This window comes from Carassius auratus, chromosome 7 (genome assembly GCF_003368295.1).
Source record: "Carassius auratus strain Wakin chromosome 7, ASM336829v1, whole genome shotgun sequence".
Classification (NCBI taxonomy): Eukaryota; Metazoa; Chordata; class Actinopteri; order Cypriniformes; family Cyprinidae; genus Carassius; species Carassius auratus.
This window is the reverse complement of record NC_039249.1, coordinates 3,521,569-3,542,892: the sequence shown is the minus strand read 5'-3', so window position 1 is coordinate 3,542,892 and position 21,324 is coordinate 3,521,569. Positions and strand designations below refer to the sequence as shown.

At 36.3% G+C, this 21,324-nt stretch overlaps 1 protein-coding gene across 1 annotated transcript; it reads left to right on the top strand.

The window, feature by feature from the left end:
- Nucleotides 1-8,782: 8,782 nt before the first annotated feature.
- On the top strand, nucleotides 8,783-21,215 carry LOC113105547 (palmitoyltransferase ZDHHC13-like). The gene is made up of 17 exons (XM_026266667.1): nucleotides 8,783-8,929; nucleotides 9,658-9,881; nucleotides 12,874-12,996; nucleotides 13,657-13,734; nucleotides 13,963-14,107; nucleotides 14,205-14,269; nucleotides 14,680-14,842; nucleotides 15,658-15,783; nucleotides 16,304-16,437; nucleotides 17,494-17,594; nucleotides 17,757-17,881; nucleotides 18,629-18,691; nucleotides 18,916-19,009; nucleotides 19,094-19,177; nucleotides 19,360-19,517; nucleotides 20,166-20,263; nucleotides 20,341-21,215. Exons 1-17 carry the CDS (start codon nucleotides 8,906-8,908, stop codon nucleotides 20,483-20,485), a joined length of 1,950 nt encoding a protein of 649 aa, XP_026122452.1. The 5' UTR covers nucleotides 8,783-8,905; the 3' UTR covers nucleotides 20,486-21,215.
- Nucleotides 21,216-21,324: the final 109 nt, after the last annotated feature.

Here is a 21,324-nt window from a genome sequence, read left to right as displayed (position 1 = left end):
CACTCAGAAGGGGAGAGGTGAGTTTTGAATAGATGAGTCTCTGAGAGTGCAAGGTTCTCGTGTTATGGGTTGGCGGCCCTGTTGTCATGAGGCAGGTTCTTTTAATGCATCCTGGGTATTGATTCTTTTCCCGCTCTAAATGTAGGGGACATGCCTTTTTATTAAAGTAAGCAGCTGGTCAATGCGCCTAACCAGTAATGGGAATTGACTTTCTGCTAATTACCCAAACGCAGTGCATTAATGCAGCTTCATAATGGAAAAGAAGCACTTTAAACCTCGAGATGGTGTGTAAAACTCGAAAGATCACTGCACTTTCCTTTTTCCCTTTGTCTTTGTGGTTCTGGCTTCTGCGAATGGATAAAATCTATCTATACATTATCTGTCAAAAGTCTTGAGTCATAATGATTTTTTTGTATTTTTTTATTTTTTTAAGAAATGAATATATTGAAGAATCTTGGGGAGGGAAAGTGCAACACATATTGTTTCCTCAAAAACATTACGCAGCCCAACTGTTTTCAACATTAATAATAATAAGAAGAAATGTTTATTGAGCAGCAAATCAGCATATTAGAATGATTTCTGAAGAATGGTGTGACACTGAAGACTGATGCTGAAATCCAGCTTTGCATCACAGGATTGAGTTACATTTTAAAAAGCATTCAAACAGTTCAACTGCAATAATAATTCATAATATTGCTGTTTTTACTGTATTTGTGTTCAGATGCAGCCTTTGTGAGCATAAGAAACATATAGCACACTTACTGTATAAAACGTGCTGAAATGTTTTATCTGTCAGTTATTTAGGAATTGTGACTTATTAAACCTGAAAACAGAAAGATTGAGGTTAATTATAAATCTTCTTATTTTAACATTCCAGATGTGCATTCAGTTGTAAGATCTGCAAGCAGCCCCATGTGTGCAGGACTTTCTCACTTCACTTATCATAGCTGTTAAAATACAATGTTCATATAATAGGCCTGTATTATAAAGCTAAATCATACATTTTGTAAAAATGTATAAATCTTCTAAAAGTTCATTTTTCAGTCTAGTATACCGAATGCTTAACATGGGTATCTTCATGTTCTGTGCTGAAGTAACAGGAGAACAGCATCAGTGAAGATGCATGGCGTTGGCATCATTGGCCACCCTTGGCCAGGATATGAGGAGAAATTCAGTGTGAAGAACTTTGTGAACTTTATGTCTACAGTCCACAAGGAGATTAAGTAGGCAGTAGCTGTTATTTATTATTTAAACAGGTGTCTGAATCAAGCGAGTGCGTCTTGTGGTTAAGCAGGCTAACATCCCATAGCCGTTGCATATTAGCATGCATGAAAGCCTGTTAGCTTTGGCAAAGAGGCTTTACCTCATGCAAAAGTACTTAACTAGGCATATTTTGATTTGGTTAAAGTGTTTAAATCCGTCGGGAATCAAAGTGTTAGTGAATACGTAAATACATCCACTTATTTTTTCATAAATATTTTTTTGAATATTCACAAAAATACAAAAGAACAAGAATTCAAAATCAAGTCAAATCACAAAGTAGCATTCATCCGAACGTCTTTCATAATTTATCTTAAACCCATATGATGTTCTTTCTTATATGTGACCACAAATCCAGTCACGGGGGGATTTTTGTAGCAATAGCCAAAAATACATTGTATGGGTCATAATTATTGATTTCTCTTTTATGCCAAAAATTATTAGGATATTAAATAAAGTTCATGTTCCATGAAGATATTTTGTCAATTTCCTAGTAAATATATAAAAACTTCATTTTTGATTAGTATTTTGCATTGCTAAGAACTTCATTTGGACAAATTTAAAGGCGATTTTCTCAGTATTTAGATTTTTTTGCACCCTTAGAGTCCAGATTTTCAAATTGTTGTATCTCAGCCAAATATTATCCAATCCTAACAAACCATACAGAAATCAGATTTATTCAGCTTTCATATGATGTATAAATCTCAATAAAAAAAAAAAATGACCCTCATGTTTTGTGTTTGAGGGTCACATATTGATTTCTTGTGATGTCTCATATGTAAGTCGCTTTCAGTAAAAGCATCTATAGAAAATACTATATGTAATTTCTGTTCCTAAAGCTACCTAATGAAAGCCTGTACTGTACATCCCTCCCAACTTTGACTTCAAATTTCAAAAACTGTTAATGTGACATTTCGCCCAAATATCAAAGTTTCTATTTTTTCATCTTAGCTAACATCCCTCACACCAAAGAGGTCTCATAGCAGACTATTTGCATGTCTGGCTGAGGTTTTCTTGCCCCGAAAAGCTCAGAAAACTCTCTCAGTTGTACTTCAAATCAATACAGGGATAAATATTGGCAGAAATGTCATTTTAGTGTACTGGGGGATTCCTTTTCTTTCTTTTAGCTTCACTAATCTGATCCTTTCGACAAAGATTTATCATGTCAGAAATTGGGCTTAACTGCATTTACAGTGCTTTTGCTGCTTTTCCACATACAAACAAATGTGGAAAATGTACAGTTTTGTGACAGACAGAAGAGAAGGTATAGTATAACACACTTACCATTGCATAGTGATGCTTAGGCATCGTTATTCCTGACACTGACAGTCAGAGATTGCAGCAGATGAATGGACAGCCCAAAGTGCTGCACACGCAAATGTCTTTCCATGTTTTGTCTGGCTTATTCAGATGTAAATTTCCTTCCTTTCTCTGGGGGTGTGGAGGAGGGTGGGAGGTTGTGGGGGCCGGACTGAAAAATCTAGCCCAAATTGAAATGTCAATAGTAATTTTTGGCATACTGGAACCTTTTAGAGTCAAGGGCTCCTTCCTTCCCTCGTGAGGAGAGAGAAAGAGAGAGCGGTCGTCCTCTGGGAGTTGATGTCTTCTTGACGGACATGCTGAAATACCAGGGAATACTACCTTCTTTAATGGATTGATGAATGAGCTTTACTGGCCTTCTCTGCACAAGCATGTCTGGATAGCAGTGAATGCTGATGGTATACATTCATTCATTTAACATTCGGCTGGATTTGTTTCTTCATAGGGGTGTATGGGGTTTAGGGTGAGAACAGAACCCTATCCTGCTGAAATTATTATTATTATTATTATTATTTTTATTAACTAATTTTGCCTGTATATTTTTTTTAAAACAATGCATGTTTTCATAAATCTTCTGTTAGAAAAACAGTCAATTACAGTGTACAAAACAATGATTAAAATAAAAAAATTACATTATATCCAAGCAATTTTTATTATGCACTACACTAAGCAAGTTTATTCGTGATTTTGAACTTGTGTGCGTCAGTGTGTGTGTGTGTGTGTGTGAGTGTGTGTGTATACCGACAAGTACACTATCATTTATTTATTCTGAAGATTCTTTTTACAAGACAATTCTATTTCAGCTTTTCTAACTAACCAACTAACTATATATATATATATATATATATATATATATATATATATATATATATATATATAATGTATGTATATGTATATATATATATATATATATGTATATGTATATATATATATATATATATATATATTATTTATTTATTTTTGGACTGAGCTGCCAATGCCACCATAAAATTTACCAATTCAAGTAAAAATGTATATTTGCTGTTACCTGTACTAAAATTTTTTTTTTACTAAAACACATAAAAATGGCGTCAGTTATTGTTCATTATATAGCTCAAATCAACTATAATAGAATTTGTAAGTGGGAATACATTTGTAATTTGTACATTGCAGTGTATAAAAGAAATAAGCAAATTATGTTTTTTAATTTCTTATGAATTCTTGTTGCGTTTATTTAATTTTTTATTTGTTGTTTGACAATTTCTCAGGCAGGAACGCAGCATGTTTCTGGTTATGAGGATTTTTTCAGTATGGATTAGTTTTGACGTGATCCTGACTCCCGTGTGTAAATATGATAATCAGTTTATATTATGTTGTGTTAATGAATCATCGGGAAGACCTGCATTTCTTAAACCAAACAACAACAAAAAAAGCTTTTGAACTTGAGAAGAACTTGGTGGAAGGAAAATCACTTGAAGCCTTATTGCAGCTTTGGGAGGCCTTGACATTCTTTATTTTCGAGTCCATAGCAAATGGCCTTCAAATATTGATTTTGATGTCTGGGCAAATTGCCCAGAGTTATGTGTGTCCCCTTTTATCAAAGCAGCACAGCCCACACAAAACTCCATTCCACATAAAATGGATCACCGGGCTGATTATGGAGAAGTATGAATGAAGAGTGATGATACATCAGCCATCGAGGATACAGATGCACACAAACACTAAGCCGAGACGGATCGTTTCATGTGCATCGTGCACCATATCTGTTTGTTCATTGGTTTGTGTGTTTACATGATCCTCTCATAAATAAAAAACCAAATCCCTTCTGATAACTCAAGCTCAAGATTTTCACTTGCATTCAGTTGGAAATCTATCAAAAGTCAGAGTACTAATAGTGTCCAATGTATAGTTTTAGCACGTTTGCACCTTCACAAATTAATATCAAGCATATTTTGTAAGCTTAAAGTGATGTGTGGTGGAATAAAGGGAGTTCAAAGTGTGGCGGCCCACCATTTTTTAGCTCATTAGTTCATGATGTCCGTGGCACGACATGCTCATGTAAGAGCGCTAAACACACACGAGACAGATGGAGACAAAAGCTCAGCATCATGCCTGCAGACATCTTTAACCCCTCTGTACTGCCATTACATACTAATGAGATTTTAGATGAACTGTGCTGGTTTTGTGAGGACTGAGGACGAGGAATATGTCTGCTACAGGAAACTAATATGGTTTTGTTATAGTACAAAAGCTGCGAGTATAGCTATGTCATCCATACTTGTGTGTTTTGTCACTTCAATACGGCTACTCTCCTAAAGCTTTCATAAATCCATAATACATACTTCCTTTATGACAAAAGGGCCTTGACTTCAGAGATATTTCACAGTGGTTTGAGCACTGGGTCGCATACATTACCGTTAATGAGGCTGGAGAACAATGTAAATACATCAATCTCGTCAATGTAATTATGTTCTCTCAGCCCTGGAATAAAAAAGAGAGAGATTACATGGAGCCCCTGCTGATTAAATTAATTATGCTAATAAACTCTTGGTCTCCCGTAGGTATTAATGAGCTTTATATATATGTTGAGGGACTACTAGCTCTGAAATCAACCTATAAACAGGTTTCTGAAGATGCCTATAATTCAACGGTTCATTGTTCAAATTAGATTCATCAGTTTCAATATATAAGGGCAAACTGAGATAGATAGATAGATAGATAGATAGATAGATAGATAGATAGATAGATAGATAGATAGATAGATAGATAGATAGATGTGTTTAGGTAAGCGTATGTGATTGTGTAATATCTCTGTCTCTGGTTCAGGTCCAGTTGAGTGTGGTTTGGAAACAGTAATTCACAGGAGTGTGAAGTGATGGATCTCTTCAGGCTTTGATTGATCTGTGGCAACATGATCAATAGTTCTGTACTGGCAACAACGTGCTTTGAGGGGTTTTTCCTGGCTGATGAGCTTCCATTAGTAACTTACAGGATATGCTGCCATCTGGTGATCACTTTACACTCTTAAAAATAAAGGTTTCCAAAAGGGATACCAGGGAACCTTTAATGCAATGGAAAAGTTCCTTCTGACCTTCTGGTTTTGTGGTTAAGCCCAGTTAAACTAGATTCACTCAGCATAAGATAATACTTAAAATTTTGTATTTACATTTTTTGTTCCTTTACCAATGACAATGCAAATGACGCGTATGTAAAGTATAGGTTATACACTGGGTAAGGCATCCCTGGCCTAGTGTATAGCCTACACCTCCTGGAACACACCTGAAGCAACTCTGGATCGCTTAAAAATGAAAGGCACTTGTGTTTGATTAGTGTTGGAGCTAAACTTTGCAGGACAGTCGATTGCCAGGATCAGGGTTGGGCTTCCCTGCACTAGGCAAATAAATGTGTCTCAATATCAGGGTTCCTCAAATCTAGACCTTGAGATCCACTTTTCTGCAGAGTTTAGCTCTAACCCTAATCAAACACACCTGAGTATGCCAATCAATGTCTTTGGGATCATTAGAAAATCACAGGCAGGTGACTAAACTCAGAGCTAAACTTTGCAGTGCACTGGACCACCAGATTTGAGGAAGGGAGCTCTATATGTATGATTATACTTTGGGGACATTTAGCCTAAGCTATTTACACATTAGGGAAAAATTAGGGAAAAAATGAAAGAAAACTGTAGCCTACGTAGTTTCAATGATAATAAAAACAATATATATATATATATATATATATATATATTAGTGCTGGGCAACGATTAAATATTTTAATCGCGATTAATCGCATGATTTTCTGCGATTAATCGCGATTAATCGCAGCATGCGCAAAATTCAAAAGTAGTGTATTGTGTAATTTTATTCTTTCAAAGTTCTACTGTATGAACAAAAGTGCAATACAATTTTGTTTGTCAAAACTTTAAACAAATAAAGTGCTTTTTTACAACAGTTAAAAGTTAGTAGCAGTTAACATTTCTTGTAAATCTTAACTTAAACATTAATGTAATCAAATTAAATATAACATTAACGTATAAATAAAACATTAAAGTTTTGTTTAGTTTGTAAAATATATATATATATATATATATATATATATATATATATATATATATATATATATATATATATATAAATTATGTCCAGAACCTCAATCATAACATTTTAACTGCCCCCTTCCGAGCAACAACATCAATCTCCTTTAAGAGACTGAGAATCTCAGTCCAAAAAAAAAAAAAAAAAAAAATTATCTTTCAGTGATGCAGATTGACTGGACAAAATTAACTTCATTTAGCCTATCCATTCTTCCAACTTTACATTTACTTACTCATCTGCACCTAGCCAGTTGCTTAGACACACAAGGTCATTCACATTTTCAGATCAGAATCAGAATCAGAATCAGAATGAGCTTTATTGCCAGGTATGTTTACACATATGAGGATGAATTTGTTTTCGTGACAGAAGCTCCGCAGTACAACAGAATGACAGCGAAAGAAAACACAAAACACATAATAAAAGAATAAAAAATAACGCGGTTTCTTGGAATGGTAGGGTTTTTTGTAAATTTGTATTGAGATGATAAAGAGAGACATTTTGCTGAAGCGTGCGCTAAACATTTTATTCCTGTTGCACATCAGTGGGACATTTCAAATAAAGTCAGCACACTTAGCACAGATAGCGCAAGAAATATGATAGCTGCTGCGAGACATCTGCTTTTTGAACACGCCCTCTGCAACGCGCACAGTCTAAAGTGTTCTGTCATAGTATCTCTGCACAACAGCGCGTTTGACAACGTCCTGGCCAAATGCAGCGAGTGCTGCAGAATTAGAACAAAACAAATTGAACTTAGACAAAAGAAGGAGTCGCTTATACAAGTCATTCCTACCAGACGGAATTCGGCTCTGGACATGATTTTCTGTTTTGCGCTGTAGCTCATCCCAAGCAGCAAGTAGCCTACTGATAAACATCCCACCCCTCCTGTGACCCATGGTTTGTGTTGTATTCGGTTGTTTTATTACAGTCTAGCTATGTGTAGTGAAACGCAGTGAGCAACGGACTTTCAAAATAAAAAGTACGTTAACGCGCGATAAACTAATTGTCGGCGTTAATTAATTAATGCGTTAACGCGATAAAAACGCGTTAACTTGCCCAGCCCTAATATATATATATATATATATATATATATATATATATATATATATATATATATATATACACGTTTTCCAGGAGTATTCTAGTGTTAGGGTTTGTCCAAAAACAGTATTTTGGTAATTCTGTGGTGTCCCTATACTTCACTACATTTAAAATAAACTTTAAATACCAATAAATTATAAAAAGTTTGCATGTTTGTATTCTGTAGGGTTAACACAATTTGTGTACTATTAATAGTTTTTTTTTTTTTTATACATATTTAATTGAGTTTGGGAGACTGCATTTTTAACAAAATATGCATTTTTTTTTAAATACATATTTTGTTATATTTATGAAAAAAGTTGTATCCCCCAAATTCATGTCTGTGGTGTTACCACAACCGATTTTGACCCTTTAAGAAAAGGGGGAAATCTATTTAGACTACTTCCTGTGTATAAAGGTCACTGCAGGTGCTGGTTGATCTGAGGGGTGCATGGGGTTAAAGTTAGTTTAATGTCTGACAATTTAATGTATCGCACTTTATTAGTGTCTGTGGTGTTATGTTGATAACTTTCAGATTTGTACATATTTTAATCAAAATTTTGATAAATACATACTTATTAATATTTCCAAAATCTCCCCTGATCTTGAAAACATAATGACGGCAGCCTCTGTTTTAGAAAAGTCTGGTTTAGGCTGATTTGTCTGTGATGTTAATGTCTTTTCTGGTAACACCACACAGCCTAGTAACTTGCAACTTAAAGTCTATGGTGTTACTTTTTGTATATTTTGTTAGCGCTGCAAAAACCTGGAATAGTATGGTTGGATTTATTATTTTAGGAAGTTCACACAATGCCTGAAAACAGTCTCATCACCATATGCTTTGGTTTTCACAGTGTTTCACAAGCTGAACCGGAACAGTATGTTTAACTGGTATATGACTCACGGAGAGTGTAACTTGATGTAACGATAATCTGCATCTCTGATATACGATGGCTCCTGTCTCTGTCTGTAGACGCAGGAATGCGCTCCTGTACGAAAGGAAATACAAAAAAGGCAAACAAAAGCAACGTCACTGAGACAGCGCGGCCAATCAGAGCGCTGGGTTTGTCACTCGTATCCAGGAAGTGGAAGATGCGCTGAACGCACGCTCCGACTTCAGTATCTGTCAGCGTAAATTCTTCATGATCAATCACTTATAACCTTGCAAAGAAGCGATGGACTGGTCAGAAGGAGACGGAGTAAGAGAGAAAATGTTTTAAATTCTCATTTGTTTCGATATTAAATGGACTGATTAGACCGGTTAAGCTAACTTAGCATTTATTGCTAACTGATCACCTGTATGTATGTGCTGATCGATCAATATTCAATTCGCACTGTACATTTTATACATGTAATCATTTGATGAGACCTGGAAAACAAGCCCAAGCATGATTTTTGTCTTTGATTGGCAGTAACTGACTATAAATATGGGCTAAATATTGAACATGGTTATGGGTCAGCTACAGTTTTCAGGTAATTGGAAGGTTAAATTAGCATATTCAAAGTTTAAACCAAAACTACAAAGAAGCAAATCAGATGTTTACTAGCAGCATGAACCGAACTGAAGTAAATCTCTGTCTTTTGTTTTAATGTGAATGTTAAAAAATGTGAATGTTAAAAAAAAAAACATAAAAAATGTTTTATTTTTAAATAATTAAATATAATTTGGCATGGAGACTCCAGACCTGTCAGTCCTCTAGAAAAATTGGTTTTATTTTCCTGGGCACTGCCCTGTTAATGGCACATGACCAGCCTTGGGAGTACTATTATTATAAATAATATAAATATATTTACATTTAGTCATTTAGCAGACGCTTTTATCCAAAGCAACTTACAAATGAGGACAATAGAAGCAATCAAAAACAACAAAAGAGATTAACCCTTAAAATGAGTCAGAAATAAATAACTATGTTGTAATATTTCACAGGGCCACTCCCATAGTCACATGGGGGGCAGTTGCCATGGACACGGCGGAGGCCACTCCCACAGTCACGGTCATGGTCATGGTCATGGAGGACCAGGATTTAGCAGTTTTATGCCCGGTGGCATCCACGGCCAAATGGTCCCGGGATCTCTTGATCCCACACAGCAGCCGAGGAAGGTCTCACACCCAGAGGACAGCAGTTCCTGGGATATCATCAAAGCGACACAGTGAGACTTATTCCCTTGACGTGCAGTAAACACAATGGGATTACACTTAACAATCAGAGAGGAATGTTTAGCTGCGGGTGATGTTATTAAGATGCCTTGGAGATTTTGTCACAGCTGTATACATAAAGTATTTGTGTGATTATAGGAATTAGTTTAAGTGTGAATCTCACAAAATTGATGCTCAGATCACATTTCAGTCCTAAATAATAATAATAATAATAATAACGTATTTTAGGATAATTTTTTTGAATAAGTCAAGGTGTTGACTAGGGTTGGGAATCTTTGGGAATTCTGATTCCGGTTCATTAAAATCATCAAACAACTATTAAAGAAAAGTGGTAAGGAAAAATGCACAATACTCAACTACTCAATGCTCAGTACTGTTTATTACTTATAGTCCACTCATTTTAAAGGTTGGCACTGTCAAAATGCAACATATTACAGTATACAGATCTTCATAAGTAGGGTTGGGTATTGTTGGAAATTTTCTGGTTCCATTTAAATGAACTATTATTATGTTTTTTTTTACTATTTAAACTTCAGTGAAGGTAGTGTTGCTGGAAGGTTGTAAGTGATATTGAATAATGCTAGTCCATCATCAGCATGTGCTTCAAAGTTGATATTTTTTACACAATCGATAACATTTAGCTTTTCAAGCAGGAATAATCTGGTTGGCCAAATAGTCCCTTGAGGACTGAGACAGTTGTTAAATTCCCTAAATTAATGAAATATAAACAGTTAAACTTAAACATGTATACACACTCTCCATAAAGCCCATATTTTACAAATAATAATGCAGTTAGGAGATGGTGTGATGCAATGAGTGGTTTCCACATTTTTTTACATTTAAAATGCATGAAAATAAATATTTTCTATCACTTTGTTTATCACTCTTGAAATGACCTGTAAACTAAATAATCTTACTTGCATAACAATAGCAGTCTATTTATTTAGTGATCCAAGTTGAAGTCAGTATGTACAGTATTGTTCAAAATAATAGCAGTACAATGTGACTAACCAGAATAATCAAGGTTTTTCGTATATTTTTTTATTGCTACGTGGCAAACAAGTTACCAGTAGGTTCAGTAGATTCTCAGAAAACAAATGAGACCCAGCATTCATGATATGCACGCTCTTAAGGCTGTGCAATTGGGCAATTAGTTGAATTAGTTGAAAGGGGTGTGTTCAAAAAAATAGCAGTGTGGCATTCAATCACTGAGGTCATCAATTTTGTGAAGAAACAGGTGTGAATCAGGTGGCCCCTATTTAAGGATGAAGCCAACACTTGTTGAACATGCATTTGAAAGCTGAGGAAAATGGGTCGTTCAAGACATTGTTCAGAAGAACAGCGTACTTTGATTAAAAAGTTGATTAGAGAGGGGAAAACCTATAAAGAGGTGCAAAAAATGATAGGCTTTTCAGCTAAAATGATCTCCAATGCCTTAAAATGGAGAGCAAAACCAGAGAGACGTGGAAGAAAACGGAAGACAACCATCAAAATGGATAGAAGAATAACCAGAATGGCAAAGGCTCAGCCAATGATCACCTCCAGGATGATCAAAGACCGTCTGGAGTTACCTGTAAGTACTGTGACAGTTAGAAGACATCTGTGTGAAGCTAATCTATTTTCAAGAATCCCCCGCAAAGTCCCTCTGTTAAAAAAAAGGCATGTGCAGAAGAGGTTACAATTTGCCAAAGAACACATCAACTGGCCTAAAGAGAAATGGAGGAACATTTTGTGGACTGATGAGAGTAAAATTGTTCTTTTTGGGTCCAAGGGCCACAGGCAGTTTGTGAGACGACCCCCAAACTCTGAATTCAAGCCACAGTACACAGTGAAGACAGTGAAGCATGGAGGTGCAAGCATCATGATATGGGCATGTTTCTCCTACTATGGTGTTGGGCCTATTTATCGCATACCAGGGATCATGGATCAGTTTGCATATGTTAAAATACTTGAAGAGGTCATGTTGCCCTATGCTGAAGAGGACATGCCCTTGAAATGGTTGTTTCAACAAGACAATGACCCAAAACACACTAGTAAACGGGCAAAGTCTTGGTTCCAAACCAACAAAATTAATGTTATGGAGTGGCCAGCCCAATCTCCAGACCTTAATCCAATTGAGAACTTGTGGGGTGATATCAAAAATGCTGTTTCTGAAGCAAAACCAAGAAATGTGAATGAATTGTGGAATGTTGTTAAAGAATCATGGAGTGGAATAACAGCTGAGAGGTGCCACAAGTTGGTTGACTCCATGCCACACAGATGTCAAGCAGTTTTAAAAAACTGTGGTCATACAACTAAATATTAGTTTAGTGATTCACAGGATTGCTAAATCCCAGAAAAAAAAAAATGTTTGTACAAAATAGTTTTGAGTTTGTACAGTCAAAGGTAGACACTGCTATTTTTTTGAACACACCCCTTTCAACTAATTGCCCAATTGCACAGTCTTAAGAGCGTGCATATCATGAATGCTGGGTCTCATTTGTTTTCTGAGAATCTACTGAACCTACTGGTAACTTGTTTGCCACGTAGCAATAAAAAATATACTAAAAACCTTGATTATTCTGGTTAGTCACATTGTACTGCTATTATTTTGAACAATACTGTATATTAATGACAATATGAGACAAATGTAACGTAAGTTAGTGGCAGCAGGTGCTACATTTTTGCATGTGTAATACGCCTGTTTACAGACTTGTTGGACAACAAAGATATAATTTATTGTCATGCTTTTTCTCCAGGATTTCCTGAATTATCCTCATTGATATCTTTATTGCAGTAAATACCAGAAATATCGTAATGTATTTTTAAGCCCATATTGCACATCCCTAGCGGCATCTATGTCTGTTTTCTCAGCTGCATGCTTCACACTGCTCAAATAGTTCATTTCCATTAGACGATGCAGAAATCCTGCGATGTATGTGGGTATACATGTTCGATCAAGTCAATTCTGATGAAGAAAATAAACCGCAACTTTCTAAATGGTAGATTTGGTGCTCTTGAGAGATGTAAAGAACTTATCGAGGCTGGTTATGACGTCAGGCAGCCGGACAAAGAGAATGTTACACTTCTCCATTGGGCCGCCATCAATAATCGAGCAGATGTTGTCAAGTAAGATTTTTGTTTTTTCATTCAATTGTTTGGAATATTTTTTTTCATGCAAAAGTTTGGAATATTTAGGATTTTTAAATGTTTTTGAAATAATCTCTTGTCCACCAAGACTGCATTTATTTGATCAGCAATATTTCAAAATGTAATTTATTCCTGTGATGCAAAGCTGAATTTTCAGCATCATTACTCCAGTCTTCAGTGTCACGTGATTATTTAAATATCATTATAATATGATGATTTTGTGCACAGTTATCATAACTAGTGCTGAGCTAATAATGATTCTTCTTCGTCTTCTTATCAATATTCATAAAGACAGTTTTTGCTGCTTACTATTTTTGTGGTAACCATGATACATTTTTGTTTTTGTGGTACAGCATTGATTGGAAATCTCAGCTTTGCCATACTAGGAATAAATTACATTTTTTTTTAAATATATGCAATTAGAAAACAGTATATTTTTAAACTGTAATATTACTATTTTTTAATGTATTTTCAGTCAAGTAAATACAGCCTTGGTGATTATAAGAGACTTCTTTCAGAGACATTTGAAAACAATAATTATTCCCATATTTGGCAGCCAGTGTACATTACTATTAAACAGTTGCAACACCTAAATCACCTATTAATAAACCTATTCTTGTATTTGCATATGTTTCATAGATACTACATATCTAAAGGAGCCGTCATAGACCAGCTAGGCGGTGACCTGAATTCAACACCACTCCATTGGGCCATACGGTACGTTTCAGACATATACTGCGATGACCTTACATGGTGGCGGACGTCCTAGTATAAGAAATGAACTACACCTGTGTGATCCTGAAGAACTGACATCCGCATTCATATACTAAAATCACCAAAACACAGTCAGTTAAAACCAGGGCAAAAATGGCTTCGAAAGATTTTAGGTTTGTTCTTGAGTGTGTTTTATATCTGCTGTTGTTGTTCCCGGTCGCCTCTGAACAGACAGGGTCATTTGTCTATGGTCATTCAGCTGATGAGATATGGAGCCGATCCATCATTAGCAGATGGTGAAGGGTATCGGAGTCTCCATCTGGCTGTGCTCTTCCAGCATATGCCCATCGCTGCGTACCTTATGGCCAAAGGACAGGTGTGACACAAGCACAAAGTGACATTTGAAATAACGATGGGGGTTTGAATACAGAGTAATGCGTTTGAATGCTATTCTTGTTCCCGTGTTGTTGTAGGAAGTGGATTCGCTGGACATAAATGGAGAAACTCCACTAATGTTGGCAGCACAAAAAATCATCGGGTAAGGTGACATATCGACTCAATCAGGCTTTGTTTTTTAAATACATCTGCAAGTAACTATGAAACTGTATTTAAATCGAACACACATGTAGAGATACTGATAAATATAGCCTCTGTGAGCATAAATAAGAGATTTTTTCAAAAACATTCAAATGTGTCACCAACTCCAAACGTTTGAACAGCATGTGTAAAATCTGTAATGTCAAATTTATAGGCGTCTTTTTATCTTGTACAGGGATTCGGCCTACAGTGAGTGTTCATTTTGGAAGCTTTACTCCAAACGTCTAGCTCCGATATAAAAAAAATATAGCGGATTTGAGTCATCTTGAAACATTAGCCTGTGGTTAGACATTTCCTGTCCTGATATTTTTCTCCTCTCACACCTTGTCGTTTCGGTTTTTTGAAACACAGACCTGAGCCCACAAACTTCCTGATAAAGTGCAATGCTTCAGTGAACGCGGTTGATAAAATGAACAGAAACTCACCTCTTCACTGTGCTGTGCTGGCTGGCAACGTTGATGCGGCCCACATCCTGCTGGAGGCTGGAGCCAGCGTCGACCTGGAGAATGCCAATGTAAGTGGGCACATAAGCCCTTAAACTGACCATATTATGGGTAATGAAAGGTTCATATTTTGGTTTTGGGAGTCCCCAACAACAGGTTGACATTCATGCAAGGTCAAAGAACACTTTCATTGTCTTATAATATGCATTTATTTTTATTTATTTTACTTGCTCAACAACTCCCAAACAATTAGTTTAACGATTAATTTTCCCAATCCCCTCCTTTGCGTGACGCTAATCTGCAGTGAATGGTCTGATTGTTCTCATTTTCATTTCATTATGCCTGTAAGGCCTGATAAAGCAGTGTTTGTGAGCGCAGTGCTGCTTTGTGTACAGCGTGATATTTTTACTGCTCCAAAAGCGGCATCTAGTGGTAAAGAATGAATTTGTGGGTGGACAATATGCTAATGATTCATGATGACCACAACATGAAACGGCTTGAGATTCATTTTAAAAGCTGTGTTACTGCATGAAAGGTCATTTTTAAAGGGGCACTTTAAAGAGACCGTTCATCCAGAAATTAAAATTCTGTTATTATTTACTCCCCGTCATGTCGTTCTGTGATATTTTGAAGAATATTGCTAAGCAAATGGTTTTGGTGCCAAAAAATATAATTGAAGTCAATGGGACCTAAAACTGTTTGGTCTTTTTTTTGTGGTTTGCAGAAGAAAGAGAGTAGCCATAATCAGACCGTTTAAACTTGGAGAACAAAAGAGTAGTGTTTCTTCATAGCTGTAAAGCAAGTTCCAAAGCTATGCCCTTCGCTCACCTGGGCTTTCAGTTTAAAAGTTGAGCTTTACTTGGTGTTCATTTGGTGTTATTTTCAGGGTCACAGTCCCATCGACCTGGCACACCAGGTGCACAGCCCTCTGCTGATTCACATGCTCAGTGTGGTGAAGACCGAGCGCATGAAAGCCAACGCTACGTGTGTCAAACTGCTCAACAGATACAAGGTGCACTCATGCTCCGACACACTCAGGCCAACCAGTTTAGATTAGAAAAATAATGTAATGTATTTTTAATGCACTTCAATCTGGAGTATTGTTCAGATAATTCAGGTATTTTTAATTTGAACAAACCTTTAAATTAATATAATTTCAAGTTATTTGCATTTGTGCAAAGGATATTGTGTATTTAGTTTTAATGGATGGATTTGTAACAATTGTTCCAGGCAAACACACACACACAAACACGGCTCTCACTAACCTTATTAAAGAAGATGTGAGGCAAGTAATTGAAATCCCAGGGCCGCATTTAACCTTGAATTAAGCTTTCAGAAACAAAAGCAGCCAATTTCTCACATAATGTGTGTTTGGCCCTGGAGAATTCTCCATTTTTAGGCTTTTATTAAACAAGAAAATAACATTCCACTTGTTCCCTGACCCACATTCCTCTGCTGTAACCCTGATTCTTCAGCGCAGTAGAAAAGACTTCATTATTCAGACTGAGAGTGTGTGACCGTGTGTGTTCCAGGTCTGTCTGCTGTGTGTGTTCAGTGTTTTTGTGGTCGGAGCCATCGGTTCAATATTAGACATGAAGACGGAGTCCTGGTTACTGAAGGGTGTGCTGCTGGCCTGCATCATAGCTGTGATCAACCTCACTTCAAGGTGCTGTTTGAGCATCAACAAACACGCTGATATATCCTACTGTACAGATGGGTTTAAATGGTCCAGTAACAACAATATTACTCTTATAATTTGTACAAAATTTTTTGCACTGTATATTATGTGACAGTTTCTCTAAAGTGAAAATATATATATATATATATTTTATGTTTGAAGAGATAGTTCACCCAAAATTTGTCATTAAAGGGTTCCTGTTATGCTATAAATAATAAGGATTAAAAGAAATTAAAAGGAATCAATCAGGAAAATTTTTATATTTGCTTTGGTAAATGTAATCCAAAAAAAAAAAAAAAAAGATTATATATATATATATATATATATATATATATATATACATGAGCGAGAGAGAGAGAGAGTAAAAAATTTAAATCAGTCCAACAAAATAAACATTTTAAGTATTTAGATATACATTCCTGTATGTATGTTATGTATGTACAATATGTGCGTGTATAGAAATAAATATATAGATAAACCATTTAAATTATGTTGTCCCGTTTTTAATTGCCCTGACTTGAATATAAAAGATTTTACATTTAAATATAAAGGTTTTTTTTTTTGTTGTAAAAATTAATCTGAATTCCGCAGATTCTCAAAAAAAAATTATTTGTGAATTGTTTGGTGTTGAAATCTTGAGAAAATAAAGAGAGAGAAGAATGAGACAGATCATGACAGTATGTGTCTGTATGTAGGGCTTGATAACATTTCCAATGTCATTGCACATACATTTTTTTTTTTTTTGCTAATGCAAATCTGTGAAAAGAATAACTTTGTGCAGTTATATTGACTTCCTCACGAGGGCGCTGTAAGCTTAGTAAAACCTCTCTGTTTAGCCCAGTGGTTTTTGGGAACCCTCTGCTTTTCAGTATGTCTCTCAGATAAGAGATGACCATAGAGGGTCCCAAGGACCAGAATTGAAAACCACTGGTTTAATCTTAAATATCTACCATACACAGGCAGAGAACATATAGAAGAGCTGTTGTTCCCACTCTTGAAAGTGTCCTAACGATGCTGTCCTGTTCGTGTGGTTTGTTTCTGTAGGCAGCTGAAGACTGTGGCGCTCCGGTCTCTGATTCCCTCCACCGGTCTCATGGCTTCCATCTTCTGGATGGTGGTCACCTGGGGCTTCTGGTTTCTGCCTGATATCCTTGTATAATACCCAGACACTTGAAACTGATCATAACTTTTATGTGGATGTGTTTATATCAGCCATGATGGGTTTTATACATCCACCTCACCATGTTCAACCCAGTTAGTTGTATGTGTTGGGTGTTTGTGGAGACCTTAACATCGTTGTCGTTCACATGACCCGAGCGCTACAGTTCAGATGCTCTTCACTGTCAACATCACAGCCTTACTGTATTACTACCTCCGCTCCTGCAGGACCGACCCTGGCATCATCAAGGCCACCGAGGAGGAGAAGAAGAAGGTGAGACTCAGGATCTGATTGGCTGATTGATGATTCTGATCCAGATTCTGCTTCTGTGGGATTCTTGCTGGTTTGAGTAATAACTTGAATCAACTTGTAACTCAAACTAGATGTATCAGTGATTACATAATATTATTTTTGGGAGATATATAGAGTAAATGTAATGAAAAAAGCCTGTCAGTTTTTTTTTTTTTTTTTACGTAGAATTTTACGTTTTTATAATAATTAATAAATGACACAGGCATGTCCCTAAAAACAGGCTTTGTTTTCTCACATATATGTATATTCTTAATTTATTATTCGTTTAATTTATTTATTTATAGATGCAACTTAAAAAATAACAATAAAGGGAATGCTAATGACAATAATTAAAAGATAAGAAACAGAATTAGTATAAATTAAAAACCCTACAGCAAAAAATATATGTATGAATATCCATTAATAACACGTATAGCATTAAGTATAGCATTTATTTATATGTATTTTGTATAGATTGTGTAATACTGATTTTCATTTATTCAGATTTTTTTTTTAAAGATCTAAAAATGTCAATTGATATGTGTATATAGATATGTTTAAACAAAATTATTTTAATATTCTTGCTCTTCATATGTGCTTGTTGCGATCAGTGTTTTCTGATTTATATGGCAGTTTAAGTTGAATTGTTTGACCTAACGAAACCTTTAGGTTCTTGCACTCTTTCTGGTCTCTTTGGGGACTTTAACAGGTTCATCTATCTCTCTGTAGAATATTGTGGTTCTGGCAGAGGCAGGCTTTCTGGATCCCAGGATATTTTGTACTTCATGTATGGTAAGTTATCTCTTTTCAGTGACCAGATAGAGAGGGCAAATGATGCAAAATAAATTCAGATTTGTTACTTTCTCAAAACCGAATGAGTCCAAGCATGTGCGCTAACCACAACGCCATGGTCTGGAAATCTGCAATGTTTTACTGTAGTACTAATAACGGGAACACATATATTGTAATCGATCTTCAGAGTTTCCTATAGAGTCTAAAAACCTTGTTTTTTGCAGATGAGGAAGCCAATGAGAGCAAATCACTGCTTTTCCTGTGACGCTTGTGTCGCTAAACAAGACCACCACTCCATTTGGATCAATGGCTGCATAGGTAACATCCAGGAACAAGGATGTTTTATAGCATCGACTTCCTTTTCTCTCATTATGAGTCGCTCATGCTATCCTCCTTTCACAGGAGCCAGAAATCACCCGTACTTCGTGCTTTTCCTGGTTGCTCTGAACTCCCTCTGCGTATGGATGTTCTACGGCAGTATCATATGTAAGTTACCATGTACCCTACCATTAAAATGTTTGTGGTCAGTACAATTTTTGTCTCTTTTGCTCATTAAGACTAGTTCCCAAATGATTAGTTGATGTCTGTAAAATAGTAGGCTACATCTTAAATGTTTAGTCTCGCCAGAAGAAGTTGTTAATTTAAAACCAATGTGTTTTTCTGTGTAGACTGGTCCAAACACTGTCCAGCGCACTACACCGAGCAGGGCGTCTGGGGGGTGCTGACCGCTCTGACAGGCTGCTCTCCCTGGGTGCTCTACATCTTCTGCTTTGCTTTCTTAAACGCTTCCTGGGCCTCCATCCTGCTTTTGGTGCAGCTCTACCAGGTGAATGACATGATGATGTGCTAGAAACTGTGAAACACCCCAGCTAAATATCAGCACTAACTGTACAAATACTGTATATTAGGAGGACATAAGAGTGAACAGCTGTGGTTATTTTTGTGCTGTGGCTGATGACGGATACAATGACTTTTCTTCATTCATATGCCTAGAATTTTGCATAACATGAAATCAATCATGTTTAAATAAGAACATAGAAATGTAGAAAGCTTGCCTTTTAATTATGTGCTGATATTTCATTTACCTTAATCAGACCGATACTTGTTATGAAGAAAAAAGCAAAACATAAGTATTAGTCATCACTGTCATGCGGCCTCTTTCTACTAAAATATAACCGCAGCTTTGAACAAAGAGCGAACACTGATAAGCGCTCTTAATTATGAAATTATTTAAAAATGATTAAAAGTGTTGAGCGGTGTATGTAAGTGTTTGACTCTACTAAAGGATAAAAATATCATATGTGTACAGATATTTAAGAAACATAGTAAACAAGTTAACATAGTTGTTTATCTGAAAAACAATGCTACGTAGTCAGTAGTCCTCTTTTTGAAAATGTGCGTTGTGGCCTGGAATGTCTCTGTTTTGGTCAGCCTAACTCACAGCCTCTTCATGGTTTGCTTTGTTTCCTCACAGATCGCGTTTCTCGGGCTGACGACGGCCGAGAGAGCAAACCTGATGCACAGACAGAGGAAACTCCCTCAAGCCTTCTCTCTCAGACAAAACCCATTCAAGTAAGGTCGTTTTCACGAGAATAGGGTTGATAACACTCATAGAGTTCTTCGTTTTAATGGTGTTTCTTCTCTCATAGTCTTGGAGTGGTGAGGAACCTGGTGAACTTCTTCCAGTGGCGCTGCTGTGGTCTCTGTAAGCCAGTGGTGCTGGACTGGACTCAGCAGTATCCCATGGGTCTCAGTAGAGACCATCCCATGTTCAGCGGCCCCGATGTTGTTTGACCCCCAGCGATCAGTCACCCTCTCAGGGAGAGCGACGTCTCTGGAGCCATTGGTTTGATTTTAATGATGGAAATGAAGAACAGACTGAATGCTAATTTGGATAATCCTTTGTTCTATTTGCAAGAACCAAGCGCCTTTTGTATTTGAGGGAAATGTAGTGTATGTGATGTGCGTTCAAGGTTAGATTTTGCCTTACGGTTTAAGTTGTACATAAGGATGAGTAAATGTTTATAAGCACACTGATATATTTTGAGCAGAAATATTTTGTAAGGTATGGTAAGATCACGTTTTGGTTTTTACTCCCAAGTCCTTTTACAGGAAGTGACCACTATGTGTATGCTCTTTGTGAAAAGATTTGAAAATCAGAGCCATCTTATTTCTGCAAATTTTGAGAACCGTAACAACACATTTGAAATGACTTCACGCTACGATCAGGTGCGTTACAACCACACAATTCAAAACATTAAATGTGCAAGACAAATCATATCATTTAATATATTTTACTAGCTATTAGTATCATGTTACCTTTAATCACTAATGTTTTCAAAGGCAGTTGTTCTTTTATTTATGCCTTTAATAACCACTGTGTAGTACACAGCTGTACCTGATAGCATCAGCTCGCTCTTTACTGCGTTTCTTAATTCTGTTCATTATACTTGTTATAATAAGGGAAAAGTGCTGTTCTTGAATCCTGCTCTGTGCTTTGGAATAAATCAGACCACTTTTGTAATCTGCTGGTCCGAGTGTTTCTCCAGGTAAAGGTATAAAGGTATTGAGTAACTTACATTACAGCCACTATTAGCTAGTAGTGAAGGAGTTTTGGAGATGTATAAATATTT